Source organism: Anolis sagrei, chromosome 7, assembly GCF_037176765.1.
Source record: "Anolis sagrei isolate rAnoSag1 chromosome 7, rAnoSag1.mat, whole genome shotgun sequence".
NCBI classification, from domain to species: domain Eukaryota; kingdom Metazoa; phylum Chordata; class Lepidosauria; order Squamata; family Dactyloidae; genus Anolis; species Anolis sagrei.
The window spans coordinates 3,556,423-3,580,206 of NC_090027.1; the positions used below are offsets into that span (position 1 = coordinate 3,556,423).

The 23,784-nt window shown below is 45.7% G+C and overlaps 1 protein-coding gene across 3 annotated transcripts in view; it reads right to left on the reverse strand.

Annotated features, from left to right (window-relative positions):
* The window catches only part of ZMAT4 (zinc finger matrin-type 4), a 339,798-nt gene that overhangs the window by 146,842 nt on the left and 169,172 nt on the right, over window positions 1–23,784 (reverse strand). For all 3 annotated transcript variants that reach the window (XM_067470600.1, XM_067470599.1, XM_060787295.2), the window contains exon 3: window positions 7,372–7,461. In XM_067470600.1, coding sequence (XP_067326701.1) covers window positions 7,372–7,461 — 90 coding nt within the window. The remainder of the gene's footprint in view (window positions 1–7,371; window positions 7,462–23,784) is intronic.

Below are 23,784 nucleotides of genomic sequence, written 5' to 3' on the forward strand. Positions count from 1 at the left end.
CAAGCTCTATTTTCCCCAAACTCCACCAATGTTCACATCTGGGCATATTGAGTATTTGTGCCAAGTTTGGTCCAGATCCATCATTGTTTGAGTCCACAATGCTCTCTGGATGTAGGTGAACTACAACTCCAAAATTCAAGGTCAATGCTCACCAAACCCTTTCCAGTATTTTCTGTTGGTCATGGGAGTTCTGTGTGCCAAGACTGGTCCAGGTCCATCGTTGGTGGAGTTCAGAATGCTATTTGATCCAAAGTGAACTATAAATCCCAGCAACTACCCAGTGGAGCTGACACAACAGGGGGGTGGTATGCTCTCTGTATGACGCTCCGGTAAACAGTCTGGCTGCCCCCCACTGGACTAGTTGGAGTTTCCGAACAGTCTTCAAAGGCAACCCCACGTAGAGTGCGTTGCAGTAATCTAATCGGGATGTAACAAGAGCGTGGACCACCGTGGTCAGATCCGACTTCCCAAGGTACGGGCAAAAGAATCTCAACAAAAGATTCCCGCAGGCAGTAACAAGCCACTCCAAAAAACTGCCAGGCCATCAAATGCTAATCAAGGTGGTTAGTTGAAACATTTACACCTAGCTCCAACAGACAAGAGTTCTTTGTCCCACACTGGACATCATTTCACAGATATATAAACCCAATGTTCCTAGTTCCAACCTCTGAGGATGCTTGCCATAGATGTGGGCGAAACACTAGGAGAGAATGCTTCTGGAACATGGCCATATAGCCCGAAAAAACCTACAGCAACCCAACCCCAACAGCAGTCTCTGGCATTGACTTCCGGAGAGAAGAGCATTTCTAACCCAAAGGGTTATGTCTCAAAAATAAACCAATCTGATGGCCGATGAGAAGTGGCAGCAAGTACTTCATTAGCAGCCGAACATGTCTGTGCAAAAAAACCAGCTATTTTTAGCCAGCAAGTTGCCACTGGGTTTCATTGGCTTGCCTGGCAGAAGTATTTTCTGCTGTTGGTTTACTAACGACACGTATTAATAAGAGTTGCTAAAGACGCCTTTCTAGTTTCGATTAGCGCTTCAGTGCCGACAATCACATCCCACGTTCCTCGCTTTCAAAACCGATCTTGGTCGCACCACATTGCACTGAGGATACCCCATATCCAGGCTATGGGAACATCAACAGCAGTGTAATGTTGAAGGCTTTCATGGCTGGAATCACTAGGTTCTTGTAGGTTTTTTCGGGCTATAGGGCCATGGTCTAGAGGCATTTCTCCTGACGTTTCGCCTGCATCTATGGCAAGCATCCTCAGAGGTAGTGAGGTCTGTTGGAATTAGGACAAAGGGTTTATATATCTGTGGAATGGCTGGGGTGGGGCAAAGAGCTCTTCTCTGCTGAAGCTAGGTGTGAATGTTTCAGCTGACCACCTTCATTAGCATTTGAAGGCTTGGCTGAGCCTGGGAAAATGTTCTGTTGAGAGGTGTTAAGATGTGCCTGGTTGTTTCCTCTCTGCTGTTTTGCTGTAGTAATTTTTGAGTTTTTTAATACTGGTAGCCAGATTTTGTTCATTTTCATGGTTTCTTCCTTTCTGTTGAAATTGTCCACATGCTTGTGGATTTCAATGGCTTCTCTGTGTAGTCTGACATGGTGGTTGTGAGAGTGGTCCAGCATTTCTGTCTTCTCCAATAATATGCTGTGTCCAGGCTGGTTCATCAGGTGCTCTGCTATGGCTGACTTCTCTGGTTGAAGTAGTGTGCAGTGCCTTTCATGTTCCTTGATTCATGTTTGGGCAATGCTGAGTGTGGTGGTCCCTATGTAGACCATGCAGCTGTGGACAAGCTGGACCATTTGAAGCTTCCGAGCAGTCTTCAAAGGCAACCCCACATAGAGAGCGTTGCAGTAGTCTATACGGGATGTAACCAGAGCGTGGACTACCGTGGCCAAGTCAGACTTCCCAAGGTATGGGCGCAGCTGGCGCACGAGCTTTAACTGTGCAAATGCTCCCCTGGTCACCGCCGAGACCTGGGGTTCCAGTGTATGATTTATGTATGATGTATGTTTAAATGCAATTTTATGTGATAGGATTGTGATTGTAATAGACTGCAATAGAATTGTATTGCCAGGATGTATGTTTACACAAAAGAGCTGTAAGAATGTGACCCTGAGTTTCATTTGTGAAGAATTAGGGAGTGTCAGAGATAACTCCTTTCCAGCTGCAGTTTGTCTTTAGTGCCTATCTCTTTTGCTTTGTTGTTCTTCGCGTCTGTTCGCTGATGGTGTGTGTTGATTTATGAACTGCTCAAGTAAAGCTGAAACCTGCTTTTTACCGGTGACTCCAGAGTCCATTATTCAGTGCTTCCGCGATTCCTCTTCTAGCCCTAACACATATTTCAAGAGAAGAACCAATTGTTTCTGCTTAATGTGAATGTGGCAGCTCAATATTTTGTTGATATGTGTATTTGTAATGTATACATTGAGTTAATTTAGATACTTTCACATTACCACAATCAGTGGATTTTGGTCTCCACAGTTTTAGGGGAACCCATTTTTCTTTTCAGTAGCACAGAGAAACTGGGACATTTTAGGGGAGGCTGAAAAGATGGGATAGAATCATAGAATCCTAGAATCCAAGAGTTGGAAGAGACCTCCTGGGCCATCATCCAGTCCAACCCCATTCTGCCAAAAAGCAGGAATATTGCATTCAAATCACCCCTGACAGATGGCCATCCAGCCTCTGTTTAAAAGCTTCCAAAGAAGGAGCCTCCACCACACTCTGGGGCAGAGAGTTCCACTGCTGAACGGCTCTCACAGTCAGGAAGTTCTTCCTCATGTTCAGATGGAATCTCCTCTCTTGTAGTTTGAAGCCATTCTTCCATTGCGTCCTAGTCTCCAGGGAAGCAGAAAACAAGCTTGCTCCCTCGTCCTCCCTGTGGCTTCCTCTCACATATTTATACATGGCTATCATATCTCCTCTCAGCCTTCTCTTCTTCAGGCTAAACATGCCCAGCTCCTTAAGCCGCTCCTCATAGGGCTTGTTCACCAGACCTTTTATCATTTTAGTCGCTCTCCTCTGGACACATTCCAGCTTAGAGTCAATATCTCTCTTGAATTGTGGTGCCCAGAATTGGACACAATATTTCAGATGTGGTCTAACCAAAACAGAATAGAGGGGTAGCATTACTTCCCTGGATCTAGACACTAGGCTCCTCTTGATGCAGGCCAAAACCCCATTGGCTTTTTTTGCCGCCACATCACATTGTTGGCTCATGTTTAACTTGTTGTCCACGAGGACTCCAAGATCTTTTTCACACGTACTGCTCTCGAGCCAGGCATCCCCCATTCTGTATCTTTGCATTTCGTTTTTCCTGCCAAAGTGGATGGCAGAGACTCAACCAGGGTTGTCCTATCCAAACCAGGACAATTGGAGGGTACATGCAGGATCCCCTCTTTTCTTGGGCTAAATGCAAAAGCCAGCCTTTGAATCAGCCCAAGGCCACGGCAGTTTGTTGACTTGCCGCGCGGTGTGCCACGGATGAATCCTGCCGTTCTGACACAACCCCATTTTGTCAAAACCTCCCCTTGATGCCTGAAAAGCATTTCCAGCCCCACATCACTTCATTAAAGTTTCATGGTGCTGCAATCGTCTCCCGCAACGCCACGACCGCCTGCCTTCCTCCGATTTCATATTCATGTCTAGACGCGCTGCTAATTCACAGAGCCTCTTTTCCAAGGAACGTTGGGAAACTTCAAAGCCCATCTTGTACAGCCGGCAGAACGAACTGGAGCGGTTCATGCGATGGGCTCAGAATGAGAGGAGCATGGGAGGCGCCCGAGCATGAAAGGCTGCAGGGCCGCAAGCGCTCCTCCTCGTGAACGCGGCCCTCCAGCAACTCAGGGAAAGAGTGGGAGGAAGAAAGCCTTGCTAGGAACACTCCATGGCATGGATGGCTTTCCAAAGTTTTACGAAGAGTAAAAATGATCAGAGTGCTGAAGAAGCTGGAAATAGTGGAGAGCGCCCATTGTTACCTTGAGCCATGTTCAGTGAAAACACTCATTATAGAATGTTAGGGGGCTCTCTAACTTGGGGGCCACATGCTAGCACTCCCTGCTAGGAGGGCTGGTATGGAAGGAAGGAAAGGAAGGAGGAAGGAAAGATGAAAGGCCAGAAAGGAGGAATGGAAGGAGAAAGTGGGAGGGAAGGAGGGAAGGAGGGAGGAAGGAAGGAAGGAAGGAAGGAAGGAAGGAAGGAAGGACGGAAGGGAGGGAGGGAGGGAGGGAGGAAGGAAGGGAAGGAGAAAGAAATAGAGAGGGAAGGAGGAAGGGAAGGAGGAAAGAAAAAAAAGATGAAAGGGAGGAAGGGAAGGATGGAAAGGAGGAAGGGAAGGAGGAAAAAGAAAGGCAAGGAAGGAAGAATGAAAGTAAGGAAGGAAGGATGGATGGAAGGAGAAAGAGGGAAAGATGGAAGGAAGCAGGGAAGAGAGAGGGAAGAGAAGACAAAAAGGAAGGGAGGAAAGAAGGAACGAAGAAAGAGGGAGAAAGGGAAGGAAGGAAGGAGAAAGAGGGAGAGAAGGAAGGAGGGAGGAAAGGGAGGAAGGGAGGAAGGAAGGGAGGGAAGGATGGATGGAAGGAGAAAAAAGTAGAGAGGGAAGAAAAAAGATCAAAGGGAGGAAGGGAAGGATGGAAAGAAGGAAGGGAAGGAGGAAAAAGAAAGGCAAGGAAGGAAGAATGAAAGTAAGGATGGAAGGATGGAAGGAGAAAGAGGGAAAGACGGAAGGAAGTAGGGAAGAGAGAGGGAAGGGAAGACAAAAGGGAAGGAAGGAAAGAAAGAAGAAAGGAACGAAGAAAGAGGGAGAAAGGGAAGGAAGGAAAGGAAGGAGGAAGGAAAGAAAGAAGGAAGGAAAGACGAAAGGGCAGAAAGGAAGGATGGAAGGAGAAAGAGGGAGAGAAGGAAGGAGGGAAGAAAGGGAGGAAGGGAGGAAGGAAGGGAGGGAAGGATGGAAGGAGAAAAAAGTAGAGAGGGAAGAAAAAAGAAAAGATCAAAGGGAGGAAGGGAAGGATGGAAAGAAGGAAGGGAAGGAGGAAAAAGAAAGGCAAGGAAGGAAGAATGAAAGGGAGGAAGGGAAGGATGGAAGGAGAAAGAGGGAGAGATGGAAAGAGGCAGGGAAGAGAGAAGGGAAGACAAAAGGGAAGGGAAGGAGGAAAGAAGGAATGAAGGAAGAAAGAGGGAGAAAGGGAAGGAAGGAAAGGAAGGAGGAAGGAAAGAGAGAAGGAAGGAAAGATGAAAGGGCAAAAAGGAAGGATGGAAGGAGAAAGTGGGAGAGAGGGAAGGAGGGAGGAAAGGGAGGAAGGGAGGAAGGAAGGGAGGAAGGGAAGGAGAAAGAAGTAGAGAGGGAAGGAGGACAGAAAGAAGGAAAGAAAAAGATGAAAGGGAGGAAGGGAAGGATGGAAGGAGAAAGAGGGAGAGATGGAAGGAGGCAGGGAAGAGAGAAGGAAGGTAAGACAAAAGGGAAGGGAAGGAGGAAAGAAGGAATGAAGGAAGAAAGAGGGAGAGAGGGAAGGAAGGAAGGATGAGAGGAAGGAAGGATGAGAGGGTGGAAGGGAAGGATGGAAGGAGAAAGAGGGAGGTAAGGAGGAAGGAAAATGAGAACGAAACTAAAGGGAGGGAAGATTGAAAGGGTGGAAGAGAAGAATGGATGGAAGAAAGAAAGGGCAGGAGGATGGAAATAGAGAACGAAGGAAGGATGAAAGGGTGGAAGGGAATGGCGGGCAGGAGAAAGAGAAAAGAAGGAAGGAAAGACAAAGGGAGGGAGGGAGGGAAAGAAGGATGAAAGGGTGGAAAGGAAGGAAGGAGGGAGGGGGAAAGAGGCAGGTAAGGAAGGGAGGAAGGGAAGGGGGAAGAAAAGAGAGAAGGAAGGATAGAATGGTAAGAGAGAGGAGGGGCTGAGAAAAGAGCCCAAGGGGCTGCATCTGGTGTCATAACCTGGGTTTGCCCATACCTGGTCTACATTGTAGAATCAAGGCAGTTCCATATCACTTGAACTGCCTTGGCTCAATATCACAAAACTGTGGGAGTTGTAGTTTTACAAGACCATTCTGCCAAAGAGTGCAGGTGCCCAACTATAACTCCTATGATACCATAGCTATGAGGCATGGAAGTCAAAGTGGTGTCAAAGTGCATTAATTCAATAGTGTAAACACACTTATAGTTTGGGAAGGGACCACAAAGGCCATCTAGTCCAGATCAGGTGAATTGGGCAAAACCCTGCATTATGCTTTAATTGCCCACCACAGTTGCTTGCAGCCCATCATTCAAACACATAAACACATATGTAACTGACACTCCTGTTTCCAAATGAAGATTCCTGGAGCATTGCAGCGCACCCAAATACCTGGGAGTCACTCTGGACCGTGCTCTTGTTCAGAAGCACTGCCTGAACATCAAGCAAAAAGTGGGTGCTAGAAACAATATCATATGAAAGCTGACTGGCACAACCTGGGGATCACAACCAGACACAGTGAAGACATCTGCCCTTGCGCTGTGCTACTCTGCTACTGAGTATGCATGCCCAGTGTGGAACACATCTCACCACGCTAAAACAGTGGATGTGGCTCTTAATGAGACATGCCGCATTATCACGGGGTGTCTGCGCCCTACACCAGAGGAGAAATAACACTGCTTAGCCGGTATTGCACCACCTGACATCCGCCGGGAAGTAGCAGCCAACAGTGAAAGGACCAAGGCAGAGACATCTCTAGCTCATCCCCTGTTTGGGTATCAGCCAGCACGTCAACGACTCAAATCTAGAAATAGTTTTCTAAGATCTACAGAGACACTCACTGGAACATCTCAGCAAGTGGGAGTCCAAAAGTGGCAGGCTCAAACCCAGCACCTCAACCCATGGCTGATACCAAATGAGAGACTCCCCCTGGGCACACAGAAGAAGACGGAGCGACTTGGAAGGCGCGCTCTGGCACCACGAGATGCAGAGCCAACCTCAAGAAATGGGGCCACAAAGTGGAATCCTCGATATGCGAGTGTGGAGAGGAGCAAACTACTGACCACCTGCTGCAATGCAACCTGAGCCCTGCCACAGGCACATTGGAGGACCTTCTTGCGGCAACACCAGAGGCACTCCAAGTGGCCAGATACTGGTCAAAGGACATTTAATCAACTACCAAACTCACAAATTTTGTATTCTATATTTTGTATTTTTGTATTTTGTCTGTTTGTTTGCTTTGTTCTGTTAGAAATGTAATAGAAAAAACTGGTTGCTGATGACTCGATAAATAAATATGAAGATTCCTAGGTAGATCCCCTCTTTGAGAATTCCTGGATATGTTTTCTGATGCAGCCTGAGTACTCTGGCCCTATTTAGCAAACAGTAAGGGATGTAATGAGGAAACTCACATTTTCTGACCGCAGCTTCTTTGCCGGACAGCCTCCGTCTAATGGATGGAGCATGTAGTAAAGCCGCACTTTGCTCGCATGTTTCCGACTCTGCAAAGGAAAACCAAGATCAAGAAAGTTAAACTTTCTCCGATGGCAGAGAAATGAGAAAACCACTCAATTTGTACATACATATTTTCCTCATTGGTTAGACTAGTGGTTCTCAACCTTCCTAATATCGTGACCCCTTAACACAGTTCCGCATGCGGTGGTGACCCCTAACCATGACATTATTTTCATTGCTACTTCAGAACTGTGATTTTTGCTACTGTTATGAATTCCCATGTAAATATCTGATATGCAGAATGCATTTTCATTCACTGGACCACATTTGGCACAAATACCCCTTCTGCCCAAATTTGAACAACTGTGGGGTTGAGGGGGGTTGATTTTGTCATTTGGGAGTGGTAGTTGCTGGGATTTATAGTTCACCTACAATCAAAGAGCATTCCGGACACCATGAACCATGGAATTGAACCAAACTTCCATGATCAAGAGAACATAATGGAAAGGGTTGGTGGGCATTGACCTTGAGTTTTGGAGTTGTAGTTCACCTACATCCAGAGAGCACCATAGACTCAAACTATGATGGATCTGGACCAATCTTGGCATGGATATGCAAATATGCCCAAATGTGAACACTGGTGTAGTTTGGGGAAAGTAGACCTTGATATTTGGGATTTGTACTTGCTGGGATTTATAGTTCACCTACAATCAAAGAGCATTCCGAACTCCATGAACCATGGAATTGAACCAAACTTCCATGATCAAGAGAACATAATGGAAAGGGTTGGTGGGCATTGACCTTGAGTTTTGGAGTTGTAGTTCACCTACATCCAGAGAGCACCATGGACTCAAACTATGATGGATCTGGACCAATCTTGGCATGGATATGCAAATATGCCCAAATGTGAACACTGGTGTAGTTTGGGGAAAGTAGACCTTGACATTTGGGAGTTGTGGTTGCTGGGATTTATAGTTCACCTACAACCAAAGAGCATTCTGAACTCCATGAACCATGGAATTGAACCAAACATCCATTATCAAGAGAACATAATGGAAAGGTTTGGTGGGCATTGACCTTGAGTTTTGGAGTTGTAGTTCACCTACGTCCAGACAGCACTGTGGACTCAAACAATGATGGATCTGGACCAATCTTGGCATGGATATGCAAATATGCCCAAATGTGAACACTGGTGTAGTTTGGGGGAAATAGTACTTGACATTTGGGAGTTGTGGTTGCTGGGATTTATAGTTCACCTACAATCAAAGAGCATTCTGAACTCCATGAACCATGGAATTGAACCAAACATCCATTATCAAGAGAACATAATGGAAAGGTTTGGTGGGCATTGACCTTGAGTTTTGGAGTTGTAGTTCACCTAAATCCAGACAGCACTGTGGACTCAAACAATGATGGATCTGGACCAATCTTGACATGGATATGCAAATATACTCAAATGTGAACACTGGTGTAGTTTGGGGGAAATAGGCCTTGACATTTGGGAGTTGTTGTTGCTAGGATTTATAGTTCACCTACAATCAAAGAGACCCTTGAACCCCACCAACAATAGAATTGGGGCCCACACAAAACCCCCATACCTTGAAGGGATCCACTGTCATTAGCCTGGTGGGGTTGGGGGGGACTGATTTTGTTGTTTGAGAGTTGTAGTAGCTGGGATTTATAGCTCATGTACAACCAAAACGCATTCTGAACTCCACCAATGATGGAAATGAACCAGACTTGGCACACAGAACTCCCATGACCAAGAGAAAGTACTGGAAGGGCTTGGTGGGCATTGACCTTCAGTTTTGGAGTTGTAGTTCACCTGCATCCAGAGAGCACTGTAGACTCAAGCAATGATGGATCTGGACCAAGCTTGGCACGAATCCTCAATATCCCCAAATGTGAACACTGATGTAGTTTGGGGAAAATAGACCTTGATATTTGGGAGTTGTAATTGCTGGGATTTATAGTTCACCTACAATCCAAGAGCATTCTGACCTCCACCAATGATGGAATTGAACCAAACTTGGCACGCAGAACTCCCACAACAGAAAATACTGGAATTGTTTGGTGGTCTTTGACCTTGAGCTTTGGAGTTGTAGTTTACCTATATCCACACAGCACTGTGAACTCAAACAGTGATGGATCTGGACTAAATTTGGCAGTGATACTCAATATGCACAAAGGTGAACACTAGTGGGAAAACAGACCTTGACATTTGGGAGTTGTGGTTGCTGGGATGTATAGTTCACCTTCAATTAAAGAGCATTCTGAACTCCACCAACGATGGAATTGAACCAATCTTGGCACACAGAACTCCCATGACTGGAAGAGACACCCAAAGCCATTGACAATACTAAAAAAAATGCAATATATAATTCAAAATCCAGTTCAAAAATGAAATTCAGCAAACCGAAAGCCCAGCAAAATCCAGAGGCCGATATTTCGGAAAGGGCTCAGCCATGCCTCTTTGGCGCTCTTTGCCATGAAGGCAACTTGTGAGACCGAGCTTGGAGCACTGCGCAAGCCCCATGCGGCTTCAGCTGCGCACTGCAGCAGCAGCAACGGCAACAGGCTCCAAACAAAGATGATGGATAGAAATGTAATAACTGAAAAAAACAGCGGGAGTATTGGAGGGTGAAAGGGCTGCAAATACCTGAGCTCAATCAAATCCCTGCCTGCCGCCTGGGCATGAAAAATGGCGTGCGACGTCAGGCGCAGCGGAGAACATTGTGCCCAAAGCATCAGGAATTCCAGGTGCAAAAGTCAAGGAGGGGGAAAAGCTTGGCTGAAGAAACCCCTAACTGTTTTCCCCCTAATGGTTAATGGATGGATCCGTGGTCCCTTTCTCCAGAGACCTTATAGGGCCGAAGCAAATAATAATAATAATAATAATAATAATAATAATAATAATAATAATAATAATAATAAACATTTATTTATACCCCACTACCATCTCCCGGAGGACTCAGTGCGGCTTATAAGAGGCCGAGCCCAAATAAAAAAAACAACAACAGTAAAAACAACAACAAACAACATCAGTAAAAACAACAACAAACAATACAACAAAAGGCACAGGTTCGCAGCTTGGGTGTGATCCTGGATTCATCGCTGAGCCTGGAGCCCCAGGTCTCAGCGGTGACCAGGGGAGCATTTGCACAGCTTAGGCTCGTGCGCCAGCTGCACCCGTACCTCGGGAAGTCTGACTTGGCCACGATAGTCCACGCTCTGGCTACATCCCGCTTAGACTACTGCAATGCTCTCTACGTGGGGTTGCCCTTGAAGACGGCCCGGAAGCTCCAACTGGTCCAACGTGCGGCAGCCATGATACTAATGATGCCGAGCATCTCCTTCTCCCCCTCCCAAGTATTTATAGTTCGCCAATGGGCCGGACAATGGATTCTGCTGCTTCCTGACCCAGCGCACATAACTGGGTTCCTGTTTCCTCTTTGTGAACTCTCTGCTTTATGCACTGGACTATGGACTCTGCTACTACCCAACCCAGCGCCCATCACTGGGCTTCTGCCTTTTTCTTATTGACTCTCTGCTTCATGAACTGCAAGCAGCCTCAGTTTCCACGCACCTTTGCCAAAGGACTACGAGATCTCCAGTTTGCGTTATAATAAAGATCCAATATTGTAATAAACTTTCGCTGGGGATAGGGGTGGGATTGCCTTATGAAATGTATGGAATATATGAAATGTATGTAATGGAATGAAATGTACTCTGGTCCCCCTCCCTGCTTCTCCTCTCTGACCCTTTGCCCCAAAAAGAATGTGACCCGAGGATTACTGTAACAGGGAGGAAATCCTTTGTCCTCCCGAAACGGTCCATATTTACATTTGCATGGGCCCGTGATTGATTCCTTCTCAAACTTACTTTCAGAGCAGACAGTAAGATGAGAGGAGGGTCAACAGGAAGAACAGACTGATTGACTCATTTTTAGGTATTTTGTTGATCCCCCTTTTGAGGTCCAAATGCCACCGAAAGCTTCTTTTCATACTTCCTCCCAAATCCCATCACAGACCAGGAAACTTATTGTTCCCCTATCAGGCACCCCGCCAGGTGAGGACAAAAGCCTCACATTCCCCTTAAGGCTGTCATTTCCTCAGTCTTTGCCAAGCTTCGTCCCGCCTCCTGGCTGCCGATTGGTCCATCTTCAGAGGCGCTAGGAAGGCACTGATTGGCCTCCCAGAGGCAGCGGAGCCCGCTGATTGGTCCAGAGGCGAGGCATGCTGCCAAGCCTCCTCCCAGCTGTTCCGCGGCCAGCCAATCAGCACGAAGCCGGCTGACAGAGGGCGGGCGGGATTTTTGAAACTGTTTTCCTTTGTCTGTGTACTATAAAAATGCTTGGAAATTCTGTAAAACCATGCTTACAGTGGAATGATTCCTGTAATGCATCTGATCTCAGCTGAATCACAATAAACCTCGATTGCTGAAAAGAAACTTCTTCCACTTGGATGAGGCATTATTATTTGTAATATTTTTACTCTTTGGATTGGCTCTCGCTGGCCTCACCAAGGGACCCAGAGCCCTTTAGGCGCGGTCCTCGGGTTTCTCTCTCTCTCAAGGAGACCCCGCTAAAAGCAGCTCGATATCATTAACAGGAGCGGGACGCAGGGAGCATATGACCCCCCTGCTGTACCAGCTCCACTGGCTGCCGATCTGCTACCGGGCTCAATTCAAGGTGCTGGCTTTGGCCTATAAAGCCCTAAATGGTTCTGGCCCAAGATACCTAACTGACCGCCTCTCGGCCTATGAGCCCACCAGGACTTTGAGATCTTCCGGGGAGGCCCTGCTCTCGATCCCGCCTGCGTCACAGGCACGGCTGGTGGGGACGAGAGATAGGGCCTTCTTGGTGGTGGCGCCTCGGCTGTGGAACACCTTTCCCGTAGACATCAGGCTAGCCCCCTCCCTGTTGATATTCCGCAGGAAGTTAAAGACCTGGCTGTTTAAGAAGGCATTTGAATAGAAGTGCAATGACTGGTAATCTGACCATAGGAATGGAACAACGGAAATGATATCGGATTGTGAATTTGACGATGAGACGACTCGGAATTGGCTTTTGTAGTAACGTTGATGTTTTGATGAGATGTTTTTTGATAATGATGATTTGTGGATTATTTTACACTATGTTTTGTATTTTGCACCTGTTTTTCTATGTTGTACGCCGCAATGACTCGCCCTTGGGCTGAGAATTGCGGTATACAAGCGAAGTAAATAAATAAATAAATAAATAAATAATAAAATAAACTCAAAAACAAAGCAATAAACATTAACAACACACCACGATGTATTAAAATCTATGGCAGGGCCAAATGTAATAATTAAAATTAAAAAAAATATGCTGGGCATGACCAGGTGAAAAGGGTAGGTATTTGGAGGAGGATGGGCAAGCAGATATCCTGGATCTCTAGTAAAGTGCATTTGGGGACATAATGCTTGGGGTTTCCTTATTCTGGGAAGGCACACTGGAACAGCCATGTTTTCAAGCGCCTCCTAAAAATTGCCAGCATTAGGGCATGCCTGATGTCCTTAGGGAGAGAGTTGCAGAGTCGAGGGGCCACCACTGAGAAGGCCCTGTCCCTCGTCCCCACCTATCGCGCTTGCGATGCAGGTGGGATCACGAGCAAGGCCTCTCCAGATGATCGAAGAGATCGTGTAGGTTCATAAACAGAGATGCAGTCACGCAGGTAGGCGGGTCCCAAACCGTTTAGGGCTTAGTAGATAAGCACCTAAATGCAAATTAATTTTGGAGAAAAATGCAAATTAATTTTGAAACCAACCCTGAGACAGGGCTCAGCATCTCTTGAAAGCAGAAGGAATTCCAAGTGGACAGCTAAGTTCAGATAGAGAATGAGCATGATGCTTAGATTTTTGGACTATGACTCTGGAAACCAGGAGTGAATGCAACTACAAATCCCAAATGTCAAGGTCTATTTTCCCCAAACTACACCAGTGTTCACATTTGGGCATATTGAGTATTTGTGTCAAGTTTAGTACAGATCCATCATTGTTTGAGTCCACAGTGCACTCTGGATGTAGGTGAACTACAACTCCAAAACTCAAGGTCAATGCCCACCAAACCCTTCCAGTATTTTCTGTTGGTCATGGGAGTTCTGTGCACCAAGTATGGTTCATTCCATCATTAGTGGGGTTCAGAATGCTCTTTGTTTTTAAGTGAACTATAAATCCCAGCAACTACAAATCCCAAATGTCCATCATTGTATGAGTCTACAGGGCTCTCTGGATGAAGGCGAACTACAACTCCAAAACTCAAGGTCAATGCCCACCAAACCCTTCCAGTACTTTCTATTGGTCATGGGAGTTCTGTGTGCCGAGATTGGTTCAATTCCATCATTGGTGGGGTTCAGAATGCTCTTTGATTGTAGGTGAACTATAAATCCCAGTGACTACAATTCCCAAATGCAAAGCTCTATTTCCCCCAAACTCCACCAGTGTTCATATTTGGGCATATTGAGTATTCATGCCAGGTTTAATCCAGATCCATCATTGTTTGAGTCTAAAGGGCTCTCTGGATGTATTTATTTATTATTAATGCACTTGTATACCGCTAATATCTCAGCCTAAATCGGCGACTCATTGCGGTTTACAACATTTAAAAAACAATATTCAGTTAAAAGCATAAAACACATATACAGTACAAATTATTGGGCCACCAATAACAATCCTATGCATCTCATAACGAATCGTAATCCAAAATTCATCGTCCGTGTATAACCAATCCTTAGTCATCACAATTCGTTACAACGGATTAACCGAATGCTTGTTTAAACATCCATGTCTTCAATCTTTTCCGAAACACCATCAGCGAAGGGGCTGATCGTACCTCTATGGGGAGGGTGTTCCAAAGCCGGGGGGCCACCACAGAAAAGGCCCTATCTCTCGTCCCCGCCAGCCGAGCTTGAGAAGCAGGCGGGATCGAGAGCAGGGTCTCCCCGGAAGATCTCAAACTCCTGGTGGGTTCATAGGCAGAGATGCAGTCAGATAGGTAGCTTGGGCCGGAACCGTTTAGGGCTTTAAAGGCCAACGCCAGCACTTTGAATTCAGCCCGGTAGCAGATCGGTAGCCAGTGGAGTTGGCGCAACAGGGGGGTTGTATGCTCCCTGCGCTCCGCTCCTGTTAAAATCATGGCTGCCGAGCGTTGGACTAGTTGGAGCTTCCGAGCTGTCTTCAAAGGCAACCCCATGTAGAGAGCGTTGCAGTAGTCTAAACGGGATGTAACCAGAGCGTGGACTACCGTGGCCAAGTCAGACTTCCCAAGGTACGGGCGCAGCTGGCGCACAAGCTTTAGCTGTGCAAATGCTCCCCTGGTCACCGCCGAAACCTGGGGTTCCAGGCTCAGCGATGAGTCCAGGATCACACCCAAGCTGCGAACCTGCATCTTCAGGGGGAGTGTGGCCCCATCCAACACAGGCTGTAACCCTATGCCCTGTTCGGCCTTGCGATTGACCAGGAGTACCTCTGTCTTGTCTGGATTCAATTTCAATTTGTTCGCCCTCATCCAGACCGTCACAGCGGCCAGGCACCGGTTCAGGACCTTGACAGCCTCCTTAGTAGCAGGTGGAAAGGAGTGACAGAGTTGGACATCATCCGCGTACAGATGACACCATACCCCGAAACTCCGGATGATCTCCCCCAGCGGCTTCATGTAGATGTTAAACAACATGGGAGACAATATTGAGCCCTGAGGAACCCCACAAGACAATGGTTGTGGGGTTGAACAGGTGTCCCCCAACAACACTTTCTGAGATCGACCCTCCAGGAATGACCGGAGCCACTGCAAAACAGTACCCCCAAGACCCATCCCCGCGAGGCGTCCCAGAAGGATACCGTGGTCGGCGGTATCAAAGGCCGCTGAGAGGTCGAGCAGCACCAACAGGGACACACTCCCCCTGTCGAGCTCCCGGCGCAGATCATCCACTAAGGCGACCAAGGCTGTCTCGGTACCATGTCCCGGCCTAAAGCCAGACTGTGCCGGGTCTAGATAATCCGTGTCTACCAAGAATACCTGGAGTTGTGAGGCCACCACACGTTCCAAGACTTTGCCCAAGAAGGGGAGATTGGAAACTGGCCGATAGTTGTCGAATTTAGTGGGGTCCAGTGATGGTTTCTTCAACAGCGGTTTTATTATAGCTTGTTTTAAGCTCGCTGGAAACTTGCCTTCCCGAAGGGAAGCATTAACCACCACCTTAACCCACTCAGCCAATCCCCTTCTGGCCTCCTTTAGAAGCCAGGATGGGCAGGGGTCCAGGATGCATGTGGTTGGCCTCATTCCTCCAAGTATCTTGTCCACATCCTCGGGTTTCACCAATTGAAATGAATCCATCAAAACTGGACAAGCAGGTGCTCGTGTTACATCCTCAGAGACTGCCATTAACATGGTATCCAGACCAGAACGGATCAAAGCGACTTTGTCTGTAAAGAACTGAGCAAAAGCTTCACAGCGAGAAGTCGAATCGTCAGGGTTCCCACCTTGAGGTAGGACTACAGCTCCAAAGGCACTTTTGGAATAGGATGGGAGAAGGAGCGGCCTCACAAGTGCTCCAAGTCACGGGAGGGCAAGCGGAGCCGGTGGAGCGAGTTCCGGCCCACATGCCAACCTCCCTTTCTGAGGCCCATTGTAATGTACGTATATATATTATGTTTTATATTAATATTTACAAAAAACCGTAAAACAGCAAGTCGCGAAGTAGCGAAGGAACATACCCATATTAATCAACCACCCATGCCATTCTATGTATACTGCCTTAGAAATGACATCCCATTCAGTCCAGGGGACAGTCATTTCCAGGTAAGTCTCGGTATGCTTCGAAATTAAACCATGATTGATTGGTCAATTCAGCCCTGCAGACTGGGTTAATAGCGGTGGGTATGGAGGGGGGAACCGCCGCTGCCTCACGGTGCGGTGTGTCTGGAGAAAGAAAATTGCTCCTTGCAAAATCCCCCTTCCTCCCCACTTGTAGAAGGTATTAGCAGGCTTGTCCCAGCCTCATCTCATCCTCCGGCTTGTCATCCGCTCCTGATTTATTCACCCAGCAGGAAATCCCTGCAAAGCAGGGGTACATCTCCTTAACCAGAATCCGAGCACATCTCCGAGATTCCTGGAGGAAGCAAATCATCTCCCTGTTCAATTGTACGGCACATACTGCCTAAGCTCTCCTTCATTGTACAGTCAAATATAGAGATTCGGTGCCACGTAGAGCTTGAGACTACAAGCCTGGCGCGGCTCTTATGCAGGATCAAATCATTGCTCGGCCAGAAAATTCATTCATTGGGCTTGTTAATAGATCTTTCGGAGCAAGCAACGCCATTCTGTGCTTGTTTTCTTGCTCAGAGAAGGTGCAAGTAGGGTTGTTGTAGGTTTTTCCGGGCTATATGGCCATGTTCTGGAGAACATGGCCATATAGCCTGGAAAAACCTACAACAACCCATGGATTCCGGCCATGAAAGCCTTCGACAATACAAGGTGCAAGTACTTTGGTGAGAAGGTAAGAAAATTGCATTTTTGAGACTTACTTTGCACAAAATTCACCTAAGATAATTTTGTGCATTCGGCAGCATTCTCTGGACCAGGAACTCCATTTTGTCTACGGAAAATAATATCCCGTGGCAGAAAGTTCTGTTTCCGATACAGAGACTGTTATTTCCTATGCAAAGCAATTGTGTGTGAATTTTGCATAGAACATAGTTCCATCTTGTCTCCCGTGCTATGCTAATAATCTATATAAATAAAAAACGTAATGTTCGTTTGTGGGATTAACAGAACTCAAAAACCACTGGACGAATTGTCACCAAATTTGGACACAATATATCTACTACCCCAAGGAGTGAAAATCACTCAAAAAGCATGGATTTTGTCATTTGGGATTTGCATTGCTGGGATTTACAGTTCACCTACAATCAAAGAGCATTCTGAACCCCACCAATGATGGAATTGAACCAAACTTGACACATAGGACTCCCACAACCAACAGAAAATTCTGGAAGGATTTAGTGGGCATAGACCTTGAGTTTGGGAGTTTTAGTCCCACCTCAAAGTTTAAGATCTTCTACATCCCACCTCGAAGTTTAAGATCTTCTGGGGAGGCCCTGCTCTCGACCCCGCCAGTCTCACAAGTGAGGCTGGCGGGGACGAGGAGCAGGGCCTTCTCAGTGGCGGCCCCCCGCCTGTGGAACTCACTCCCCGGGGAGATTAGATCGGCGACTTCTCTCCTAGCATTTAGGAAAAAACTAAAGACCTGGATGTGGGACCAAGCTTTTGGTCACTCTGACAACTAACTCAAGGACCTGGCGATAGACAAGGACAAATGGAATAGAACGGATGTATGGACTCTGATATATGGACTCTGACATGAGATTGTTTTAGGTTTTATGATTTTACTATGTATTGATGTTTTAATCTAACTGCTGAATTGTTATATTTTTTGGATTACTTGTTGTGTGATTGGGCATCTAATTGTGCCCTCCCTGTAAGCCGCCCTGAGTCCCCCTCGGGGTGAGAAGGGCGGGGTATAAGTGAAATAAATAAATAAATAAATAATAGTTCACCTACAACAATGAAGGATTTAGACCAAAATTGCCACGAATACTCCATATGCCCAACTCCGCTGGACCGGCTATGTTGTCCGGATGCCCGACCACCGTCTCCCAAAGCAGTTGCTCTACTCCGAACTCAAGAATGGAAACGGAATGTTGGTGGGCAGGAAAAGAGATTGAAAGATGAGCTCAAAGGCAACCTTAAAAACTCTGGCATAGATACCAAGAACTGGGAAACCCTGGCCCTTGAGCGCTCCAGCTGGAGATCAGCTGTGACCAGCAGTGCTGTAGAATTTGAAGAGGCATGAATGGAGGGCGAAAGAGAGAAACGTACCAAGAGGAAGACGCATCAAGCCAACCCCGACCGAGACAGCCTTCCATCAGGAAACCGATGCCCTCACTGTGAGAGAAGATGCAGATCAAGAATAGCGCTCCACAGACATCTATGGACCCACTGCCAGCACACTGATTCTAGAGGACTGTATTTCTTGGACAACAAGGGATCGCCTAAGTAAGTGTTTGAGCCCACACTACTGGCTAGATGTAGATGAACTAAAGCTCCCAAACTCAAGGTCAATGCCCATCAAACCCTTTCAGTATTTTCTGTTAGTCATGGACGATCTGTGTGCCAAGTTTGATCCGATTCCATCACTGGTGGAGTTTAGCATGCTCTTTGATTGTAGGTGAACTATAAATCCCAGCAACTACAATTCCCAAGTGACAAAATCAATCCCACCCACAACCCTACTAGTATTCAAATTTGGGTGTATCAAGTATTTGTGCCAAGTTTGGTCCAGTGAATGAGAATACATCCTGCATATCAGATATTTAGATGACGATTCATAGCAGTAGCAACATGACAAAAATAATGTGATGGTTGGGGGTCACCACACCATGAGGAACTGTATTAAGGGGTTGTGGCATGAGGAAGGTTGAGAAACACTGCTTTACAGTCTGGACTAAAAACCCACAACAGATTCTTCATTCCATGGACGTAGAAGCCATCAGCCATCATTGTCTCCCACACATTGAAAACTAGCATTGTAGGGATCCACTTTCCCCAAGATGTGAATATTCTATCAAGAGCAGAGGCAGTGGGTAACTATTCTCCATTTCCCATCTATCAGATGTTGTTGATGGGACTTTTGGACTATCCGTGGTTCAGATGCTATCTATGTGCAGGAAAAACTGCACCAGGAGCTCCAATTTTGTTTGCTTTGCATTTAATGTTAGTTATAATCCTAAGTTTCAGGGACTCTGCAGATAGGTGGCTTCTTTTGGCTGCAATCATAGGGCAAGCCACCTGTCAATTATAGTTAGGTTCCCTGGTCCCACCCCCTTTTTGGGGTTTTGGAGGGAATAGGAGCCATTTTGAGTTCAGTCCACACAGAGAAGCCTTTCACACAGGACATAAAACCAAGAGCTCCTGTAGAAAGCTTCGTCTTCTACGGCTTGGCCGGGGAGATATACAGTCCCCAGGCCTGTAGCGAGGGGGTGGTTTTAGGGGTTCAACCCCCCCCCAAAATGTTTCAGATTTTTTTAAAAAACCTGGTTTACTCATGAATTTTAACTGGTTAACCAAATCCCCCTGCTAAGTCTATGAGATGCAAAAAATTAAGAGTCCCTCCAGAACTGTAAGCACTATCTCAAGCAAATACTGACAATTTATTCACACTGTCATTACTTGCAGCAATAGCCGATGTAGTGAAGCAACCAAGTTGGGTGTGTGTATGTTGAATGCTCTCCTTTAGGAGGCCAGACTTGGTGGAGGTGGTTGACAGGGGCAGAGCTGCAGGCTATTGAAGGCTGCTCTGGCCCCTGCTGTGCTCTTTGCTTCAGCATGAACTAGGAGGCAGGTTTCAACCCCCCCCCCCAATTTTCAACCCTCCCCGAAATTTTCAACACCCCCCCAAAATTTTCAACCCCCCCCCCCGCCCGCCGAAATTGTCAACCCTCCCCGAAATTTTTTTCTGGCTACGGCCCTGACAGTCCCACAGCTTGGCCGGAAAATATACAGCCTTACAGCTCCTTCGCTGAGGGACTTCAGTCAGCCATCACTGAAACCTGAACTCCTTTTTCCCTGGAAGTCTACAAAGTAGGCCTGTGCGATTTCGTTCGTTATTTCGTTATTTCGTTATTAATTCGTTATTTTTACCATATCCGACGCGATATCAAAACACTTTTTTAAACCCGGAAGGGTTTAAAAATATCGAAACAGCAGCCCCATATATTTTACGAGCTTCAGCTCGTGTCGTTAATGGGATGGAGGCTGCTGAGTGCTGCTGGTGCCTGGGAGCCAATCCGGCGCTCCCAAGCACCCCAGCAGTAAATGGGGCGGGCGGGGCGAAGGGGCGGCGCGAGCGCACACCCAGTGAGCCAAGCACCGCCCCTGCCTGTTGGGCGCCCGGCCCGCGCGCGCTCACCCTTACACCCAGCCTCCGCATGCCATCCAATCGGCTCCGGCTCCTGCGCCCTCCTCCTCCTCCTCCTCCTCCTCCCAGCTGTGTTGCAGCCAGGAAGTGCCAGGAGGAGGAGGAGGAGGGCGCCGGAGCCGATTGGATGGCACGCGCGCGCTCACCCTTACACCCGGCCTCCGCGCGCCATCCAATCGGCTCCGGCGTCCTCCTCCTCCTCCTCCTGGCACTTCCTGGCTGCAACACAGCTGGGAGGAGGAGGAGGAGGAGGAGGGCGTAGGAGCCGGAGCCGATTGGATGACCATGTTCCAGAAGCATTCTCTCCTGACATTTTGCCCACATCTATGGCAGGCATCCTCAGAGGTCTGTTGGAAACTACTAGGCAAATGGAGTATCTATGGAATGTCCAGGGTGGGAGAAATGAAAGCCATTCAATGCTAATCAAGGTGACCATTACTGCAACATTCACACTTACAAAATGTTTTGTAAATATTTACGAAATTTCGTAAATAACAAAACATTTTTTTGGAAAGTTTTGTAAATATTTTAAATATCGAAACAAAAAAACACCCCAATTACAAATCAATTTTAGAAACAAATTTTTTCTTGATCAAACAGGCCTACTACAAAGCTCTGCTTGGTAAGGGTCACTCGCAGAAGCCAGAAGCAGTTGGTACCGGGTGCAGGGGCTCCACGCTAACAGAGGCAAAGACAGACTGCCCAGATTAGATGTTAAGGATTTCCCTATTAGCTAAAATAAAGTTTATGAAGATAGTGCCTGTTCCCTGTGGACAAGATTGAGAGAGAGCCAATAGACTGTTAAGAAAGCTTTAAAGTACCTGTTTGTTTTCAGTAATAAAGAACTTTGTTGAACCTTTAAGCAATCTAAAGACTCTGTTTTAAGGAAATCCAAGGGCCTTTAATCTGAGGCAGCCCCGGCATCCCGTTGGGCACACAGAATTTATGTCCTGTCTACAGTCTGATGCACAGGCCCAGCGTGCGACAGCACAATCTAAGACCCCTTCTACATCTGTTTTGAACTGGATTATATGAGTCTACACTGCCAGATAATCTGGGATCGGATTCTGTGATATAAGGATGGGCCTAAGAATCCAGAAATCAGAAAGGTAGCATTATTATTGTTGTTGTTGTTGTTGTTGTTGTTAGCCTTTGCTGGAGAGACAAGATGTGTATTTGCACGCATCCATAGATGTGTATTTGCACGTAGCCTCAATCAATATGTTCCAAACCTATGCTTCTCCGAGAGCGGCTGCGCCACACGATTAGAATTCCACATCACAGATGAGCAATCTGGGGGCAGAGGGGGAGAGAATTAAATCCCCATTACAGCATATTAGGATATTCTTACCCCCCTTTTTTACTTCCTTCAGCGGAAACATGGTTTAATTTGTATGCGCCGCTGTGACCGCACATTTTAAATGGCAAGAAATATGGGTGCGCTAAGTAAGAGAGAGAGGAGGGGAAGAAAAAACACATTAGTGAGGATAAATGGTGTCAAATAGCCACCGGGTTTTGGGTGACGTTGGAGGGAAAATGTCATTTTCTCTAACCGGCCCTCGGCTGACCCAACAGGAGAAGAAACACCATCAGCTGCATGTGAAAATAGTCTGAGTCTTGCTCTAAGTTGCAGCAGGAAATTTTAGAACGAGGAGTCAGGGCTTGAGAAAATGTCTTTTTCGAGGGCATCTCATGGGACATTGAGTCCGACCTGATGCTCAGTCCAGGATCTCCAGCATAAGAATGCCAAGAGATGTTCATAGTTTATAGAATCATAGAATCATAGAATCAAAGAGTTGGAAGAGACTGCTTGGGCCATCCAGTCCAACCCCGTTCTGCCAAGAAGCAGGAATATTGCATTCAAATCACCCCTGAGAAATGGCCATCCAGCCTCTGCTTAAAAGCTTCCAAAGAAGGAGCCTCCACCACACTCCGGGGCAGAGAGTTCCACTGCTGAACGGCTCTCACAGTCAGGAAGTTCTTCCTCATGTTCAGATGGAATCTCCTCTCTTGTAGTTTGAAGCCATTGTTCCGCGTCCTAGTCTCCAAGGAAGCAGAAAACAAGCTTGCTCCCTCCTCCTCCCTGTGGCTTCCTCTCACATATTTATACATGGCTATCATATCTCCTCTCAGCCTTCTCTTCTTCAGGCTAAACATGCCCAGCTCCTTAAGCCGCTCCTCATAGGGCTTGTTCTCCAGACCCTTGATCATTTTAGTCGCCCTCCTCTGGACACATTCCAGCTTGTCAATATCTCTCTTGAATTGTGGTGCCCAGAATTGGACACAATATTCCAGATGTGGTCTAACCAAGGCAGAATAGAGCATGGGGAGCATTACTTCCTTAGATCTAGACACTATGCTCCTATTGATGCAGGCCAAAATCCCATTGAAGATGTTCATAGTTTCCATTGCTGAACTCTCTTAGGGTGCATCTACACTGCATAATAATAATAATAATAATAATAATAATAAGAAGAAGAAGAAGAAGAAGAAGAAGGCTTGGGCGATCAAGAAAAAAATTGGTTCTAAACTCGTTTTGTTTCTAGGATGCCCTAGCGTTTCTAAATTCTGAGGACTTCCGAAATTTAAGATTTCAAAATTTTGAAATTTCCGAAATTTCGTAAATTACGAATCGATTCGTTAATGGCGGACACGATAGCGCAATATGCTAAAAAAACCTCCAAATGGGACAGGGGGAACTTCTGAAGCTTCCCTCTCCCTCTGTTGTTGACTATTGGTGTGATAAAACTAACAACTATATTATATTATATTATATTATATTATATTATATTATATTATATTATATTATATTATATTATATTATATTATATTATATTATATTATTATATTATTATATTGTTGTATATTATATTATAATATTATAATATTATATTATTGTATATTATATTATATTATATATTATATTATATTATATTATAATATTATATATTATAATAATAATAATATAATATATAATATAATATAATAATTTATTATATTATATAATATATATTATATTATTATAATATTATTATATTATATTATTGTATATTATATTATTATATTATATATTATATATTATTATATTATATTATAATATACAATTATAATATAATATAATAATAATATAGTATATAATATATAATATAATAATATAATATAATATACAATACAATGCACCAGACATACGAAAATAATTACGAAATAATTACGAAAATTGGAAAAAATTGTTTCGATTCTTAATTACTCCTCACACTATTCCTGCATGGCTCGATATTGGATCGTAAGCTAATTTAAATACGAATCAATAACGAATAACGAAATTAACGAACTGGATCGCCCAAGCCTAATAATAATAATAATTATTATTATTAT